Below are 17,478 nucleotides of genomic sequence, written 5' to 3'. Positions count from 1 at the left end.
TATTACTTTTCATTTAATAAGGCTACTGGTAATGAACTACGTGCTGGTAATGAATTCGGCCGAGATGGTAATTTTATCAGTGGACGGTAATGAAACAAACTTATGAAATCAAACATAAAAATACTGTATTTCAAGAAAATTAACACCAATTAAAATCAACAATATTAAAAACATGTGTCTTAAGCACCGAACCGACTTGACATACACTTGGGGTTGACAATCTCAACTTATAATGTTCAAGCTAGATGGTACATTTACCATTTACTTATCATCATTATAAGTCGAGATTGTCAACCCCAAGTGTTTGTTAAGTCGGTTTGATCATCTGCGCACCATATCACATAAAACATAGTTTTCAAATTTTCAAAAATTAGCATAGACAAAATATATTTAAATCATTCGCGTTTTGTACCTATGAAATTTTTTTTTATCGTTTTAACCCTATAGTGTGGGGTGTCGTTGGATAGGTCTTTAAAAATAAATAGGAGTTTGCAAACAACATTTTTTGATAAAGTGAATCATTTCGGAAATAATAATTTAGAAAGAACAAAAAACGGTTATTCCTTCTAACTTTTGAAAAATCGATTCAAAAAATATAATAAAAAATCATAAAAATAGTGCTTAATAAACTCATTCAAACAAAATTAAAGCAAACTTGATAAGTTAAGCCGTTTATGAGTTATCGCTAAAAGTCTTCCCTTCTTATTTTATTTAAAAGCCTGGCAACCCTTATTTGTGACCGGATTTTCGCAAGCAACCCTATAACCACATAATAGTGACCGGAAAAAGATAGGCAACCTAGTTGATTTATATTGTACAAGTTGTATACTTTCCATTGGAACTTATTTCGTTTGTCAGACAAATCGGTGAAATTTGAAGAAAAAAAAATTTTTTTTTTTTAATAATTAAAAATAGTCTTGACCATATTTCTTTAAGCAACCCTATTTATTTATGTTCAGGAACATATTTTCTTTCATAATATGTAAGTTTCATCCGGTGAAGGTGAAGACATATCGGTGAAGGTCGACCATCTTAGACTACAAAGGCTCCCCGGTTGGGCTCCCCTATTATCATATACAGTTTTAAATGTTTATAACAACGTAATATTTATAATAACTAAGCCTCTTTCCATTAAATGCACTGCCTCTAATATATTATCATTACCTTCTTAAGTCATGCATTACCTTCCCCAGTAAAATTGGAAGGAAAAGAAGTGAATGAAACCGATATGAATGAAGTTTTGGAAGTTTTTGTCGCCTACATCAGTTGGCATCAGACCTTAATTTTGCAGAATAAACCATCTGAAAGGCGACACTAAAACACTTCATTACGTATAATTATAATAATGTACACTTGCTACTTACTATATAAATCACGCGATGGCGATGAAGACTAACGAGAACCACACTCCTTCCCGACAGGAGAGATCGTATATATTTTCGCTAACAGCGGCATACGGGCGTCCGCTACGAGATCACGTGGCCAACTGATTAACGAACAATGTGTTGCATCGGCGGTAGGGTAGGGTAGGGTATATAGCGATATACCCTCGCTATATAGCAAAATATAGCTAATCTATTTCTCGCGTCGGTAATGAAGAAATTACTTGAACCATACACTTATAAGGCTGTATAGTTTTTATTATTTATTTCTAGCTTCTAATATTATACGATTTAAAACATAACTAAATAAGTCATTTATTGAACAAACAACGAATTTTCTATTTGTAGTGTCTTAAGGTTAAAATGTAGGTCAAAGTTATATCTTCACGCGTTACATGTAGAGATGAATGAAAAAATTGGGTGTTAATTGTACATATAAAGAAAATACATACCTTTTTAGAATTGTTCATTGGAGAGACATATACTTTAGGCCCTATGTTACAACCTTGCATTAACAGATATTTGAAAACGCCACCACATTTTTGGTAAATTTCCGAAAACACCGATTTGCACGAAATGCGAGAACGACCCTTTATTGATTTAATAGCTTTATGTTTATTTTAGACTAGTACTGCTTCTAAGTATAGGTACCTACAAAATTATCCTTATTTTCCTCTTATAAAGATAATAATCAATCAATATATATAAGAAGCCATCGTATTTTTGTTAAAAATTGTTACCTACGCCTAAAAAATTTGTAGGATTCTCACATACATTATTTTAGAATCGAATGAAGTTGAAAAAAATCAGACTACTGTAATTTAATATTTGAAAATACTGTAATATGACTCAGTAATTGAATTATAACGTAGGTAGGTATAAAATTGTGGAGTAATAAAACACAAAATTTAGGTTATTTTAATTTAATACTCTGTATTTTAAGTACCTTTATGAGCGTTTTCTAATGAGGCACGTACAACTTCAGTTATAAAAGTTTTTCATTCAAGTTTGTTAATACCTATTCACTTTTCTGAACAGAAATTACTTGTTTAACGAAGTTAAGTTAGGAAAATTGTAAGTACTTGTTTAAGCTATCCTATAATAAAATCCATAAAATAAAACATAGTAATGAATTTTGAATAATTTTACGGTTTAGACTCACTTGTTTTAAGTCACTCGCGCGACATGTTTCGGAGAGCCTAGGTCTCCTTTCTCAAGCAGTAACAGTGCGAGCATGTTCACGACGGCCGTGTTATGCGTACACAAGTGAATCTAAACCGTATGTTATTATGTTAGTATGCATGTCTCACAACATTTTAAATGCGATAGTACGTAATGAATTGTTTTTCTTCAGGAAAACCAACATATTTGACAACATGCTGGCTATGATGGAGAAGTATGCAAGTAATCTTGAAGCGCTGGTGGCGGCCAGGACTGAACAGCTGCTTCAGGAGAAGCGACGCACGGATGACCTGCTGCACAGAATGCTGCCCAGGTGAGAACAGCTCCAACTTAAGGGCAGTTTCAGACTAGCGTTTTATCCCAGTGTTGTGAATAACGCTTATTTTTAGGCTTAAAGACTCGAGCCCTTAAGACTCGTAAGTTATGAAGACTCGACTATATTTGAGAATTGTATTTACCTATTGTTTGTATGGATGTAAGAAATCGTCTTTGCCGCCTTTGAGTCGTTAAGCCTCGTGAGTATTAAGGGTTCGAGTACGCTATATATACCCTCCTCCAATTGAGGGGGGATTTAAATCTTCTCGGGGCAGAGGTGTAGGGTTGGAGCCGGTTAGCTTTATTTGACGTTCATAAGCGCATTGTAATTATGCCTACTTGAATAAACTATCTTTTTATCTTTTATCTTTAATTAAGCCTCGAAATGAGCGTTATTCACAACACTATTTTATCCTCGTAAGACCCACCATATAAAGTTGCCAAATTTTTAATTTCTACCTTATTATATAAGTAAATTGGAACGAATTTCGTTTGTTTTAAAAAGCAATGAATAAAAATAAATGCTACTTTATTTGGTTCATGAAAGGTTCAAATTAGATTGCACGAATATGTACATTGTAATGTACATTTAGTCTCAGTAGGTTAAACAAACGCGTGTAGCACTTATAGACCAAATTTATAGCGAAAAGTAACGGGCGTGTAAGCTCGTAATGAACAGAATGTTAGAAACTATATAACCACCTGTGGGTTTCTGGATTTATTGAATGGCGTCACCAGGGCGTGTCACGTTTATTATTGATCTCTCTGTTGTTATGTAGGTAATTGAGATGTCAGAAATGGTTGTTAATTATATGCATTTAAGGCATTATACAATGTTACGTTATACATGATAAAATTATTATGTTTGACCATACGCCGAGGAGTGAATATGTGGGTCATACTGAACAACTTTTACTATATTTAATCTCGAAATCACGAAAACAATTAGCTGTTCCTTACTTGGAGGATACAACTAAACGTAGTAGCCATTAACAGGCTTTCCCCTCTGTCGAAAATAGGCGGCCAACGGTCATACACAATGTATGGACTGACGTTTATCTGACATGGCTATTTTTACGTTACGCATACATTTGACATTCCCCTCCCCCGCAAAAATCGGCAGACTGTTTTGTACAGAAAATTACAGACATGGCGTCTCCGTTTGATTATATCCTCCAAGGTTCCTTAGAAAACATTGACATAATGTGATTCACCAAAATGTAAGATACGGCAGATTATTTTCCGCGATTTCGGGGTTGGCCCCACAGTAAAACTTCTTCAGTATGACCTACATATCCACCCCTCAGCGTATAGCCAAACATAACAATTTCAGCCTACGTATATAGAACAGATACCTAGATAATAATCCTAATCACGTGCTTAATGGATTAATTGCTCTAAAATTAAGATCTGAAGCCTCTCAGACGTTCGAAGTTTAAATAAGAATGGAGCCACTATAACCTTCATAATTTCATGTTAATTTGACATTTAATGTCTCGCTCCCAGACTGTCGCTTTCTAAATCGGTGCAAAGCAGGTGCAAAGTTATTATCTTAAGGGTAAAAGCAGGAAATTAGAAGGGGACTATAATATGTATGGTGCGCCGCGCGATACTTGCGATGGAAGAAATGGCCATTGCAGGGGGAACTTTTATCTCAATTAGGTACTCTGAAAACATATTTCTGATTAAAATTTTGCTTGTCAGTATTATTATAGGTACTATAAAATTATATTGCTAAGGTATGCAGGGTACATATAATTGAAAATTAATTAAAATTATACGACATGACTTTTTTCCTAGCGGGCTAACTTTAATCTGTCAAGGTTTTGCTTACAGTCTGAGCCTGCCCTCGTATATTAGGATTATTCATTTTTTTTAAATGTTCTATTTCGAAAACCATTTCGAGACGCGAGGTTTTCAAACAGTTTTGCTGCAATATAATAATCGAGGGTTGAAGATATAGTTTAGTTCTTTGTGTTACTTTCATGGCATTGCCCTTGATTAAAGGTTGACTCACGCTAGACCGGGCCGGGGCCGGGCCGGAGCTTCCGGTACTTCGTTTTCTATAGAAAGGATCACGTGATCACCGATCAGCCGTCATAGAAAATGACATGTCGGACGCCTCCGCCGGGTCTAGCGTGAGTCATCCTTGAAATGTGTAAAGATTCAATACAAAAAAAACCGGCCAAGTGCGAGTCGGACTCGCTCATGAAGGGTTCCGTATTTAGGGGATTTATGACGTATTAAAAAAAACTACTTACTAGATCTCGTTCAAACCAATTTTCGGTGGAAGTTTGCATGGTAATGTACTTCATATATTTTTTTCAGTTTTATCATTCTCATATTTTAGAAGTTACAGGGGGGGGGGGGGGGCACACATCTACCACTTTGGAACTGTCTCTCGCGCAAACTATTCAGTTTAGAAAACAGTATAGTTCTTATAGTTTCGGAAAAAAGTGGCTGTGACATACACGGACAGACAGACAGACAGACGGACAGACATGACGAATCCATAAGGGTTCCGTTTTTTGCCATTTGGCTACGGAACCCTAATACAATTTTGCGTTAGCGTCCTCCGAAGTCGAATGTTTATCTAACATTCCTACAGTCAATGACTCTGAATCTGACAACTAAAAAGTATACTCGTAATTATATAATGTCACAACTATTTTATTCCCCGGTAACACTGTGCGAATTTATTGGTAAAAAGTTTCACAATTTCTCATAAATTCTCAAGGGAAATTAAACAACGAAGGTCTTTACGTATTTTTGCGGTTACATATTTTCGAAGCTTGCATTACTTTATACAAACTTAGGTTACATTTTAAGTTCAAGTAAAGTTTAATACGAGTAGAAGTCAATGCAAAGTAATTTAAAAGTTGTCAGATACAACTTAACTCTTATAGCCAAGTTTTAATGAACGATATGCATATAAATAAATATTGCAGGACATTATTTCACAGATTGACTAAGCCCCACAGTAAGCTCAAGAAGTCCTGTGTTGTGGGTATTCAGACAACGATATTAAAAAGTTATAATAAGTAGTTAATGTATATTTGATTTAAGCAGATAATATGGAAAATACATCACAGAAAGTTCTTATTACTGTGGTAAAAAGTTAGGTTACGTTGGTATCAAAATTAGGTGAGTTAGGTCGTCAGTTAACTCGATATATTTGATACTGACTGTACAATATTAAAATTGCAATAATAATTAAAGAAATATATATTATTTTATAATATTTAGGTGCTATTTTTGTATGTTATTAAATTGTACAACGGGACTTAATCGCGTATCTAAGTTTAAAGATTTACCTCCGACGTTTCGAGGACGGCGTTGTCCCCGTGGTCTCAGAGAAGTCTCTTTTTGTATCCTGGTTGGCCTTAGGAGGATAATTTTACAGCGATGTACCACGGTTTCTGCTTTTTCGTGATCCTGTTTTATAAAGCTTACCTTACGGTTTTGGGGTTGAAACTAAAATGTGGGCTTGGAATTGAACAAAAATAATACTACTAAAATATACATTCCGAGCGCTAGGTAAACTTGAGATTACTTAAATCGATTAGACTTAAATCGTTTTTTTAGGAGAGTTATGTTATTTACTTTGTATCACTACTATATTTCGTCCACATGAATTTATTCATTTAATCTCCCAATTTGAGTGAATTTCCCATTTCTAAAGGCACTTAGCTTTATCAGAATACCAATTTAACCATTTGTTTCATATTTTTCCAATTTTGTATGCTAATAAGAATATTCACTTTTTGAGCAGGACTGTGGCAGAGGCCCTGAAGCGAGGTGAAAGGGTCCAAGCTGAGAGCTACGAGTGCGTGACGATATACTTTAGTGACGTCGTGGGTTTCACCAACCTAGCGGCAACCAACACGCCTATGCAGGTTAGTTTATGTACCTATAGTAATAAAAATCATAACAATCATAATTCATAGGCAAAGGGGTAGATAATACATAGGTAGATTAGGTAGGGTAGAAACGGGGTTTCAATCGATGTGTGGCCGGGCGGCACCGTCGTCGAACCCAAGCCACCTGGTGGCGTGTGCCTCTGATGCACATGCTGGTGGCGCGTATAACGGCGATACTGATTCTGATGCAGGTTAGTTTACTTCGCTGTTGGTGGCATGGTGTTTCGTTTTTCTTTTTGGCTAATCCACTATTCCAATTGATCACAGAACAAAATCAGAATATTCCTCCACCATTTCTAAGAAGTATAGGAACTATTTGTAGTAAGTTATGTAACAAAAATAAAAAAGAACAAAACAGAATGACAATACAGAATGAGGGCACGTTAATTGATCAAAAAATAACGTTAGAGCTTGCAACGCTCAATAATCCGGCTGCCAAGACAACAACTGACTGAACCGGCCTTTGATAAATTCATAAAACATCAAGTACAAGTACATACAATGATCTGCCGTCCTTTTGTACGTTTGTATTTTCTTTTGTGCAATAAAGATTAAATAAATAAATAAGTAAATGATTGTTGTGCGAGAAAATAGCAAACGCAAAACTTCGAAGAAACGCTCTATTTAAACCGTGGTATTTCAATGGTCTTATACTATGTATATTTTTTTCAATAAAAATACCAACGGATTACATAGCTCGGAATCCCTTTCAATGTGTTCTCTGAATGGGTGGTCAAAACCACAGAATAGATATAATGGCAAAACCTGGAATTTATTGTAGACATTCCGTATTCAAACTCTAAATTAGCGTAAAGGATCATCCTAAGTTCCTATAGTAACGGCACCAATTACGAGACATTTAAGAGAAAATTTGGAGTATACTTGCTATTACACCGATAACTGTACAATTTCTACCGCTTTGTGCGTTGAAATTTGAGTATAATATTCGTCTTTTATGTTTTCGACGGGTTTAATGAAAGATACTGCGGTTTCAAAATAATGAACAAATTAAAACAGGTTTTTTTTTTCTCCAGTAATGTGCAATATGGCGCGATTTATTTTAAAACATTGAGAAATTAATGTAACGTCAAAATTAAGCGGCCCTATGACTCTTGTTTAAGGTAAAATGTTGCCAGTGTTTAAAAACTGATATCTTACTTATCAGGTTATCACTTTACAGGCACTATGTATACAGGATTTGTGTCATGCGTCTCATTATTGGTGCCACATCCATTATTATAGGAGTATTTACTAATCATAAACAATTTTTGGACGACTCGTAGTGAAACGAGGACCACTATGATAAACACAATACAGTCAGCAGCAGAAGTTGCTAAGCGGGCGAGGTGTTCAAAATTACCTTGACGCGCTCTTATTCTCTTAACAATAAAGTCGCATCAAAATCATTTTGAACACCTCGCCCGCTTAGCAACTAATTGCTGCTGACTATACATGCATTTCTTAAATCATCAGATATACGATTCAAACCAAGAATCTATCATAGCTGAACCATTCATCGTACAGAAAAGAAAAGAAAACAAAACTAGTTTAAAATGAACGCTTAAGTTTTCATTATGCTAAAAGGAACAATTTATAAAATTGTGACTCGCATTACTTTTCTCGTGCGTTTTATGACTATGCATAAGTATCTTTTTACGGCTTATAAATATCGGACCTGACCTGGGTCAAACAACCCGTAAGAATTCAGGTCAGGTCAGGTCTCGTTTATCATGAACAATGTTTTTATTAAAGCTATTGCTTTTATTACAAACATTCTTGCTGGGCTCCATATTTCAACTAATTCTGTTTAATACTGCACGCTGCGCCGTAAAGAACTTCAGATAAGGACAAAACTGTTTTTCTGTTTATTGAACCATGTTTTTTATTTCACATATTAAAACGACAATTCGATTGCCTCAATTTTTCCAACAGTTCTGCCATTTTAGTACAACATTAACCTTTTAAAAGAGTAAGTACAATAAAATATTATCACTTTTATATGAACTTTTATGAAGGTTGGTACGAAAACAGGATGATTGGGTAGGTTTCGGAGATATAGAGGCGGCAAGGTCGGACAGACAGACGCACGAGTGATCCTATAAGGGTTCCGTTTTTTCCTTTTGAGGTACGGAACCCTAAAAAGGTTTAAATCAAAGATCCTTGTGAATTGACATCGTACTTCTTTCGTAAGTCGGTTAAAATCACATATCCACCGAATTTAATTTAGCTTACTTTGTGTTTGTTTGAATCCTTGAACAAACCCAAACATAGCTAAGTTTCAATTTCAATTCTTTATTGATAAAATATAATTTAACATGTCAGATACCTCCAATGCTTAATGCTATTAAGTAGAAGGTATTAAAAGTTGTTTGGTTTTATTTGGTTTTACTTTACTTATTTACATATGTGAGCTAGCAAGCAAAGAATAATAAAGATATGTTTATGTAACGAGGTCGTGGTTACTTTCTGAAGTTGACAAATAAAATCAACGAGATTTTCTCTACGTACCGTAAAATGGGGTGAGTAGGGTTCACGGGGAGAGTTGGGTTATGAATGGGGAGATAAGGGATGAAAGGGGGGTGAGATGAGATTTTAAGGCTACTGCTACAAAACTAATGTATTGCAATTTAAAATAGAGCTATAGTAATACTCATAATAACAAAAATCGATCATCTTCCAAAATCACCTTTTTATGAAATCCCATCTCACCCCAATTACGAGGGACCCTGTTTATCGTCAGTTATGAAATGGAACTACCTAAAATAAAATAACTAAAATACAAACGTCCGGAACACTTATTATTAGTGATGTACCGACTATTGATTTGGCCGACTACCCGACTAGCCGACTAATCGGCGCTCGGATGGCCGATTAGTCGGCTTGTCGGCCAGATCATTAGTTTGGTCTAAGTTCGGTTCAAATGCACTAAAAAACAATCGTTTTACCCTTTCGTCGCGCTATTTATCATATAGTAACGCTAAACAATTAAATAAAAAAATCCTAAGTTTATATTTCATACGGCGACCGCACTATCGGACATAAAAAAGCGACCACAAGGTCAATAATTTCGAATAAAAGTTTTCGTAAGCACCCTAAATAAAAATTTGGGTAAAATAGGTAAAAAGCTTATGAAAATATGTGCTGTTTATTACTTTTTGCCCTGTTTTTCTGTCACTTATAAAGTGCCGACTAATCGGCCATTTTTGCCGACTAGTCGCCGACTAATCGCCGACTACAAATGAGGCCGAATAGTCGGCTTTCCCGACTAGTCGGCGACTAGTCGGTACATCCCTACTTATTATATACACCATTCAGTTTGCATATGTAAAAATAAAATGTTATCGAGGTTTGAATGTCAGTTTTGCCCCTAATCACCCCATTTTACGATAAATACCTACAAATTTTACATGTGACCCAATCAACTTATGTGATTTGTAATCTATGCGTAGGGAAAATGTGTCCATAAATGAAACACATGATGAATACTTGAATAGAACACCTTTTAAGTATGTATTTATAATGTACACTAAATAAAAACTTCACACGAAAATCTTGCCATATTATTTACGATATGTCTGTGCAAAAATAGAAAAAGATCTTTCCTAGAAGATTTTCCTTTCATTCTTTTTCTTAAGATATGCCTAGAGAGAATTTTTTTTTATTATATTTATCTTGTGTTCTATATTTAAACTTAAAAACATAGCCGGTCAACTTAGTCAGTAGAAAAAGGCGCAAAATTCAATTTTTGTATGGACGATTACCATTCGCGCCTACATTTTTAAAATTTGCCGCTTTTTCTACTGGTGGAAATTGGCTTGACAGACTTTACTTAGGTATTATACGTAACCAACGTAACCTCATCTCGATTAAATTTATATTTAGTATCGTATCTTTGATTAATATTCATGAATTACCTGCCTAAATTATTTAAAGTGCACCTCCTTATAGCTATTATTAAATTAAAATCTATTATTCTATCATTAAGACGTTGGTCTTGTTGGGTGGAATATTTCTATAAAGATAATCTTAAAATATTGTAAATGTCCCTATTTTAATGCCAAAAAGCATTAAATTTATTTTGCTGTTTTATTTAAAGATATTATGTGACTTAATCTCACAATAAATACAGGCTTACCGTGCTCAATATACTACCGTAAAATGGGGTGAGTAGGGTTCACGGGGAGAGTTGGGTTATGAATGGGGAGATAAGGGATGAAAGGGGGGTGAGATGAGATTTTAAGGCTACTGCTACAAAACTAATGTATTGCAATTTAAAATAGAGCTATAGTAATACTCATAATAACAAAAATCGATCATCTTCCAAAATCACCTTTTTATGAAATCCCATCTCACCCCAATTACGAGGGACCCTGTTTATCGTCAGTTATGAAATGGAACTACCTAAAATAAAATAACTAAAATACAAACGTCCGGAACACTTATTATTAGTGATGTACCGACTATTGATTTGGCCGACTACCCGACTAGCCGACTAATCGGCGCTCGGATGGCCGATTAGTCGGCTTGTCGGCCAGATCATTAGTTTGGTCTAAGTTCGGTTCAAATGCACTAAAAAACAATCGTTTTACCCTTTCGTCGCGCTATTTATCATATAGTAACGCTAAACAATTAAATAAAAAAATCCTAAGTTTATATTTCATACGGCGACCGCACTATCGGACATAAAAAAGCGACCACAAGGTCAATAATTTCGAATAAAAGTTTTCGTAAGCACCCTAAATAAAAATTTGGGTAAAATAGGTAAAAAGCTTATGAAAATATGTGCTGTTTATTACTTTTTGCCCTGTTTTTCTGTCACTTATAAAGTGCCGACTAATCGGCCATTTTTGCCGACTAGTCGCCGACTAATCGCCGACTACAAATGAGGCCGAATAGTCGGCTTTCCCGACTAGTCGGCGACTAGTCGGTACATCCCTACTTATTATATACACCATTCAGTTTGCATATGTAAAAATAAAATGTTATCGAGGTTTGAATGTCAGTTTTGCCCCTAATCACCCCATTTTACGATAAATACCTACAAATTTTACATGTGACCCAATCAACTTATGTGATTTGTAATCTATGCGTAGGGAAAATGTGTCCATAAATGAAACACATGATGAATACTTGAATAGAACACCTTTTAAGTATGTATTTATAATGTACACTAAATAAAAACTTCACACGAAAATCTTGCCATATTATTTACGATATGTCTGTGCAAAAATAGAAAAAGATCTTTCCTAGAAGATTTTCCTTTCATTCTTTTTCTTAAGATATGCCTAGAGAGAATTTTTTTTTATTATATTTATCTTGTGTTCTATATTTAAACTTAAAAACATAGCCGGTCAACTTAGTCAGTAGAAAAAGGCGCAAAATTCAATTTTTGTATGGACGATTACCATTCGCGCCTACATTTTTAAAATTTGCCGCTTTTTCTACTGGTGGAAATTGGCTTGACAGACTTTACTTAGGTATTATACGTAACCAACGTAACCTCATCTCGATTAAATTTATATTTAGTATCGTATCTTTGATTAATATTCATGAATTACCTGCCTAAATTATTTAAAGTGCACCTCCTTATAGCTATTATTAAATTAAAATCTATTATTCTATCATTAAGACGTTGGTCTTGTTGGGTGGAATATTTCTATAAAGATAATCTTAAAATATTGTAAATGTCCCTATTTTAATGCCAAAAAGCATTAAATTTATTTTGCTGTTTTATTTAAAGATATTATGTGACTTAATCTCACAATAAATACAGGCTTACCGTGCTCAATATACTGTTGCTTTTTCAATATAATGTTTTCGCTACATGTGCCGCCTTCGTTGGTATGGCAACGTCTCGCGCAGACCGGCAAGTTACGTGGGTAACAAATGCCTGGCCATGCCGCCTCCTCCCGGTACGGGAAGAAAAGGCCGGCCCAGGAAGCGATGGCTTGATGTGTGATTGCCAAGTCATTATATGTATTACAAATTAAAGATATATATTTGATACAGTTTTAACACCCCCTGGCACTGATTAAAATAACCGACTTGGTTTCACATTACATCTCAAAACTTTTTTGTAGTAGAAGCGTTGCGAGACTTGCACCTTTTTACATGTAATGTTTTTGATGGGATCTCATCTCTTTTTGTAGACAGTCCTTCTTTTCGGGTACACATACTATGTATACACATATCATAAAGAAACACATCTTCATTCATACTCACATCGTACATCGTAGTGTACCTTTACTTTACTACCTACTATTTGTAGGAACTGCAACAGTAACTTTGTAATAGCAAATATTTATATGGGATTACAAACTTACTTATGCAGTTCTTAGATCTTTAAAACGTGACTGATATTGCAATATTTTTAGGTTTTAAAATTAAATTTAAAAACTACTTATATTTAAAATTTGAAGCTTGTGGATATACTAGAAGTACCTTAGAATTATGATGATCGTAGGTGAGTGAGTGAGTGAGTGAGTGAGTGTGTCAGTGTCGAAAATAAGGAACTTTGACGTACAATAATTCTTAAACTACTAGTTCAAATTGAATGTTTTTTAAGAATATATCTTGCATGTTTAGCCCTATATATTACTGAAAATTCAGGGTTTTAGCTTCAGCCAGCACAAAATTACAGGATGTCGAAAATGGCCTGAATCGCTTCGAGAAAAGGATGGTTCGGCCTCTTTTTTTGCTCGACTTGGCGGGGGCACTGCCGTGCCCCCAGATTTACTTAATAAACTAACATCATTTTAATGGGTAACAATCCTAAAAATGTAATGGTTTCTGAATCAAACTATATAGTATATACCTACAACATAAATTGCCAATGTTGATCATTTTTTTTTAGAAATTGAACTTTATTAATAACGTTAAATTTTAATGGCAATATGTCGGCGCATGTTCGAAAACATTTTTTATATATTTCAAATGAAGCTTTCTCAAACATAAGTGGAAATATTGTCATTACGTTCGTAATAATAGGCTGCGAAACACCGTGTTGCGCGCGCTAAAACGCGTCACAACCAAATCAACATTCTGCAGTTATTTAATCTTTGGCCACAATAACTCCAATTTTATTGCACCTCGGCTCAGAACAAGCATGCAGAATACAAGGAAGGCACGGAGCGACGAGCGACACAGCCTCCTCGTCTCAAAGCTAGCACACGACTGCCGGCCACGCCTTTTTCGAGCTACATACGCACAAAATGTTGAAAAATATTCGATTTCTTAAAAAAAAAATTATTTATTAACATTATTCTACGTTGCATTTGTAGTATCTGTTAAAACAATTATTCTAGTTTAAAAATAACTTTAATCGAATAAACCGTTTACTAGAAATAGGCAAAGTTAGTCGCAAAACGGCCTGTCGTAATGTTCCTTTTTTGGAAAAACTATAAGTCATAGGGAACAAGTCAAACGTTGGAAATGTTGTACATAAAACGTAAAATCATATATATTTTTTTCATATTTTTTTGTTGAACCGTTAAGAAGATATAGACTCTAGAATATTAGAGTTTTCGGTCAAAAACGGCGTCTAGCGCCTTAAGGAGGATATGCGTGCCAACGGACTCACCACCAGGGACGCCGAAGATCGGGCAAAGTGGACACGAAGGAGTCGGAAGGCGGACCCCGGGTCCTCGCGCCCTGCGCGGGGGCACAGCTGGGATTGACGCCAGGATGATGATGATGATGATGTTTTCGCTAGATACAACGTTGCTTAGATAAACATTTTCATTGTATTACACGCGCCATAAACACAAGCTGACATTTTATAGGACTCGCTAAAAGCAGGTTTTAGAGCTTTTAGCCGATCTGTGTAGTTAAATGAGTAGTATATATTTTTTTATAAGTGGGCAGCCGGCAGTAACACTTATATTTTTATTGAGATTATTTTCCTTTCATCCACAATTAATTAAAGGATATCAATACATCAATGTAAGTTTAAAATACAGAAAAGACAATTATAAAAGCGTGCTGAAGGATAAGAAAATATATAGGTATGTAAATTATACACTATAAAAATAAAAACAGATTAAAGATCGTCAGGAAAATAGAAAGGCAAAAAAATGTAATCACATAACATTATACATTGGATCGGCTCATGGTCGGCTGGTGTAGGTGGAGTATTAAGTCTATAAAAGTTTACATTATTTATTCCTTTGCGACCGACTGCCTTATAACTACGCCGTATTCCCCAAGGTTTTGTGTAAATGTTTTTTACAATAGTAGTTTATGCGACAGTGATATAATAAGGGTTCTTAAAATTCAAGGGTCGAAGTTACAAAACGAGACGTAGTCGAGTTTTGTAAAAAAAGACCCGAGAATTTTAAGAACCAATTATGAGCTGTTGCATACATTACTTTTTCTATGACAGCTGCAGCAAAAAAAAAAAAAATTATTAAAAAAAAAAGAGTTATTATTAAAAAAAAAGAGTTATTGTTTAAAAAAAATTGAGTTATTATTAAAAAAAAAAGAGTTATTATTGTAAATGAAAACATACCTCTTTCAATCAAGATGATCGGAACTTGTATCTTTAAAAAAAATAAAGCAGTTGTATTATACTCATAAGATGACTGCTAGCAGTCATCTTATGAGCCTATAGACAAAGCATTCAAATGACATTGCTTTAGATATCACTGTCAGTCATTTAATTGACACATTTAAGTGCTGGAGTAGAAAAAAGTAATATAACAAAAAATATTTACAAAAAAATAGGTAATAAAATGCCACTAAGTATGTAGCTAACAGAGATAAGTTGCCAGGATTTAAGAATTAGAAATCGAGCAAAATTACTAATACCTAAAGTAAAACATTATATTTTTAATGTACCTATCTGAATGGATCAACTTTTTTTTTGTTACCTGTCCCGTCAGTCAGGCGACGACGATAAAATTTTATAATACGTTCAATATGCTAACTAGATGACCCATTATGGACAGGGCTCATAACTGCCATAAAAAAATATATACTGTCAAAAAAAAACAAGTTACTAAGTAAAATGTATGTTTGGTTATTTTAAGTACCTACTACACATAAAGCAAGGGTTTTAAGAGCGACCCAGACGACCGTACCTGGCCTCGGCAACGAGTGACAAGAGAAACTTGATTCATATGACCTATAATCAAGAGCAACTAGGCAGAACCATTTTGTACGTCTACAAATTTCTGTCATTCGTCAATTTACTAATCAAATAATATCAAGGTCTTCAGTTGTATGTGTTTATGATGTTGTGTACCTATAGTCTGGACCGAGAGAAGAAATAGTGTAAAACAATGTTTACCCTTATAACGAGATTACGGTCGCACTTTCTAGAAAATTCACGATCCAATCATTATTTGTTTATTCACTTAAACCTTGTATTTATTTTTTATAGTAGTTTATGCAACAGTGATATAATAAGGGTTCTTAAAATTCAAGGGTCGAAGTTACAAAACGAGACGTAGTCGAGTTTTGTAAAAAAGACCCGAGAATTTTAAGAACCAATTATGAGCTGTTGCATACATTACTTTTTCTATGACAGCTGCAGCAAAAAAAAAGAGTTATTATTAAAAAAAAAGAGTTATTATTTAAAAAAAATTGAGTTATTATTTAAAAAAAAAAGAGTTATTATTGTAAATGAAAACATACCTCTTTCAATCAAGATGATCGGAACTTGTATCTTTAAAAAAAATAAAGCAGTTGTATTATACTCATAAGATGACTGCTAGCAGTCATCTTATGAGCCTATAGACAAATCATTCAAATGACATTGCTTTAGATATCACTGTCAGTCATTTAATTGACACATTTAAGTGCTGGAGTAGAAAAACAAACAAAAACGTCTGCGATTGATGCTATTAAGCTTAGAATAAATTTAAAAATGGAAAAATTACTGCCTTGGGTAGAGTAAGAGTGAGTCGGTAGGTATAGTGCAATCTTTTCGAGCTATGGCGCCATAACCTTTGGCCTACATTAGGGTAGATGGCGGTGATTTCAATATTTAACAAACTAGCGACCCGCCCCGGCTTCGCACGGGTTAACAAATTATACATAAACCTTCCTCTTGAATCACTCTATCTATTAAAAAAACCGCATCAAAATCCTTTGCGTTTAAAGATCTAAACACAGACAGACAGACAGGGAAGTGACTTTGTTTTGTACTATGTAGTGATTAACACATGTCAGTGAAAGAATAAGGATCAAAGCCAAATGGCGTTCTAACAGTTTTATCTTATGTCAAAAGCTGGCAGTAAATGTACTGGGGCTACATAATTTATGACAGTAAGTAACTCTCTATTCACTCTATTCTCTTTGGTGAATTATTTATATTTCGATTTATATAGACGTCACGAAAAGATTAGGTTATACAAGTATGTCAACTGCTAGGCTATTTTGTAATATTACTGTAAAATTAAGCCTTCCAGCCGGTTCGGCGTGGATTTTGACTTATGCCTTGCGCTGGTTCAATGGCCTCGCCAAATCGACACCCGTTTCATATGGAGGGTGGAAAAAACACAAAATATAAAATAAATAGATATGAGCCCTACACTCACCCCCGGTCCATGTCTTCAAGACAACAATGATTCCGCAATATTTCAATGTATTCCGCAGTTCTTCAGAAATAATAGCATTATATTTGCAACGTGAAAAAATTGTCCGCACCGCACGAGTTCTTTCATTTGACAGATTCTTCT

At 34.6% G+C, this 17,478-nt stretch overlaps 1 protein-coding gene across 1 annotated transcript in view; it reads left to right on the top strand.

Annotated features, from left to right (window-relative positions):
• Positions 1-17,478, top strand: part of LOC134650984 (guanylate cyclase 32E-like) — a 144,111-nt gene that overhangs the window by 98,353 nt on the left and 28,280 nt on the right. Inside the window, exons 17-18 of the mRNA XM_063505951.1 lie at positions 2,737-2,877; positions 6,652-6,775. Coding sequence (XP_063362021.1) covers positions 2,737-2,877; positions 6,652-6,775 — 265 coding nt within the window. The remainder of the gene's footprint in view (positions 1-2,736; positions 2,878-6,651; positions 6,776-17,478) is intronic.

The sequence above is a fragment of the Cydia amplana genome, chromosome 9 (genome assembly GCF_948474715.1).
Source record: "Cydia amplana chromosome 9, ilCydAmpl1.1, whole genome shotgun sequence".
Lineage (NCBI taxonomy): Eukaryota > Metazoa > Arthropoda > Insecta > Lepidoptera > Tortricidae > Cydia > Cydia amplana.
Note: the sequence above shows the minus strand (reverse complement) of the source record. Positions and strands in the feature narration are given on the sequence as shown.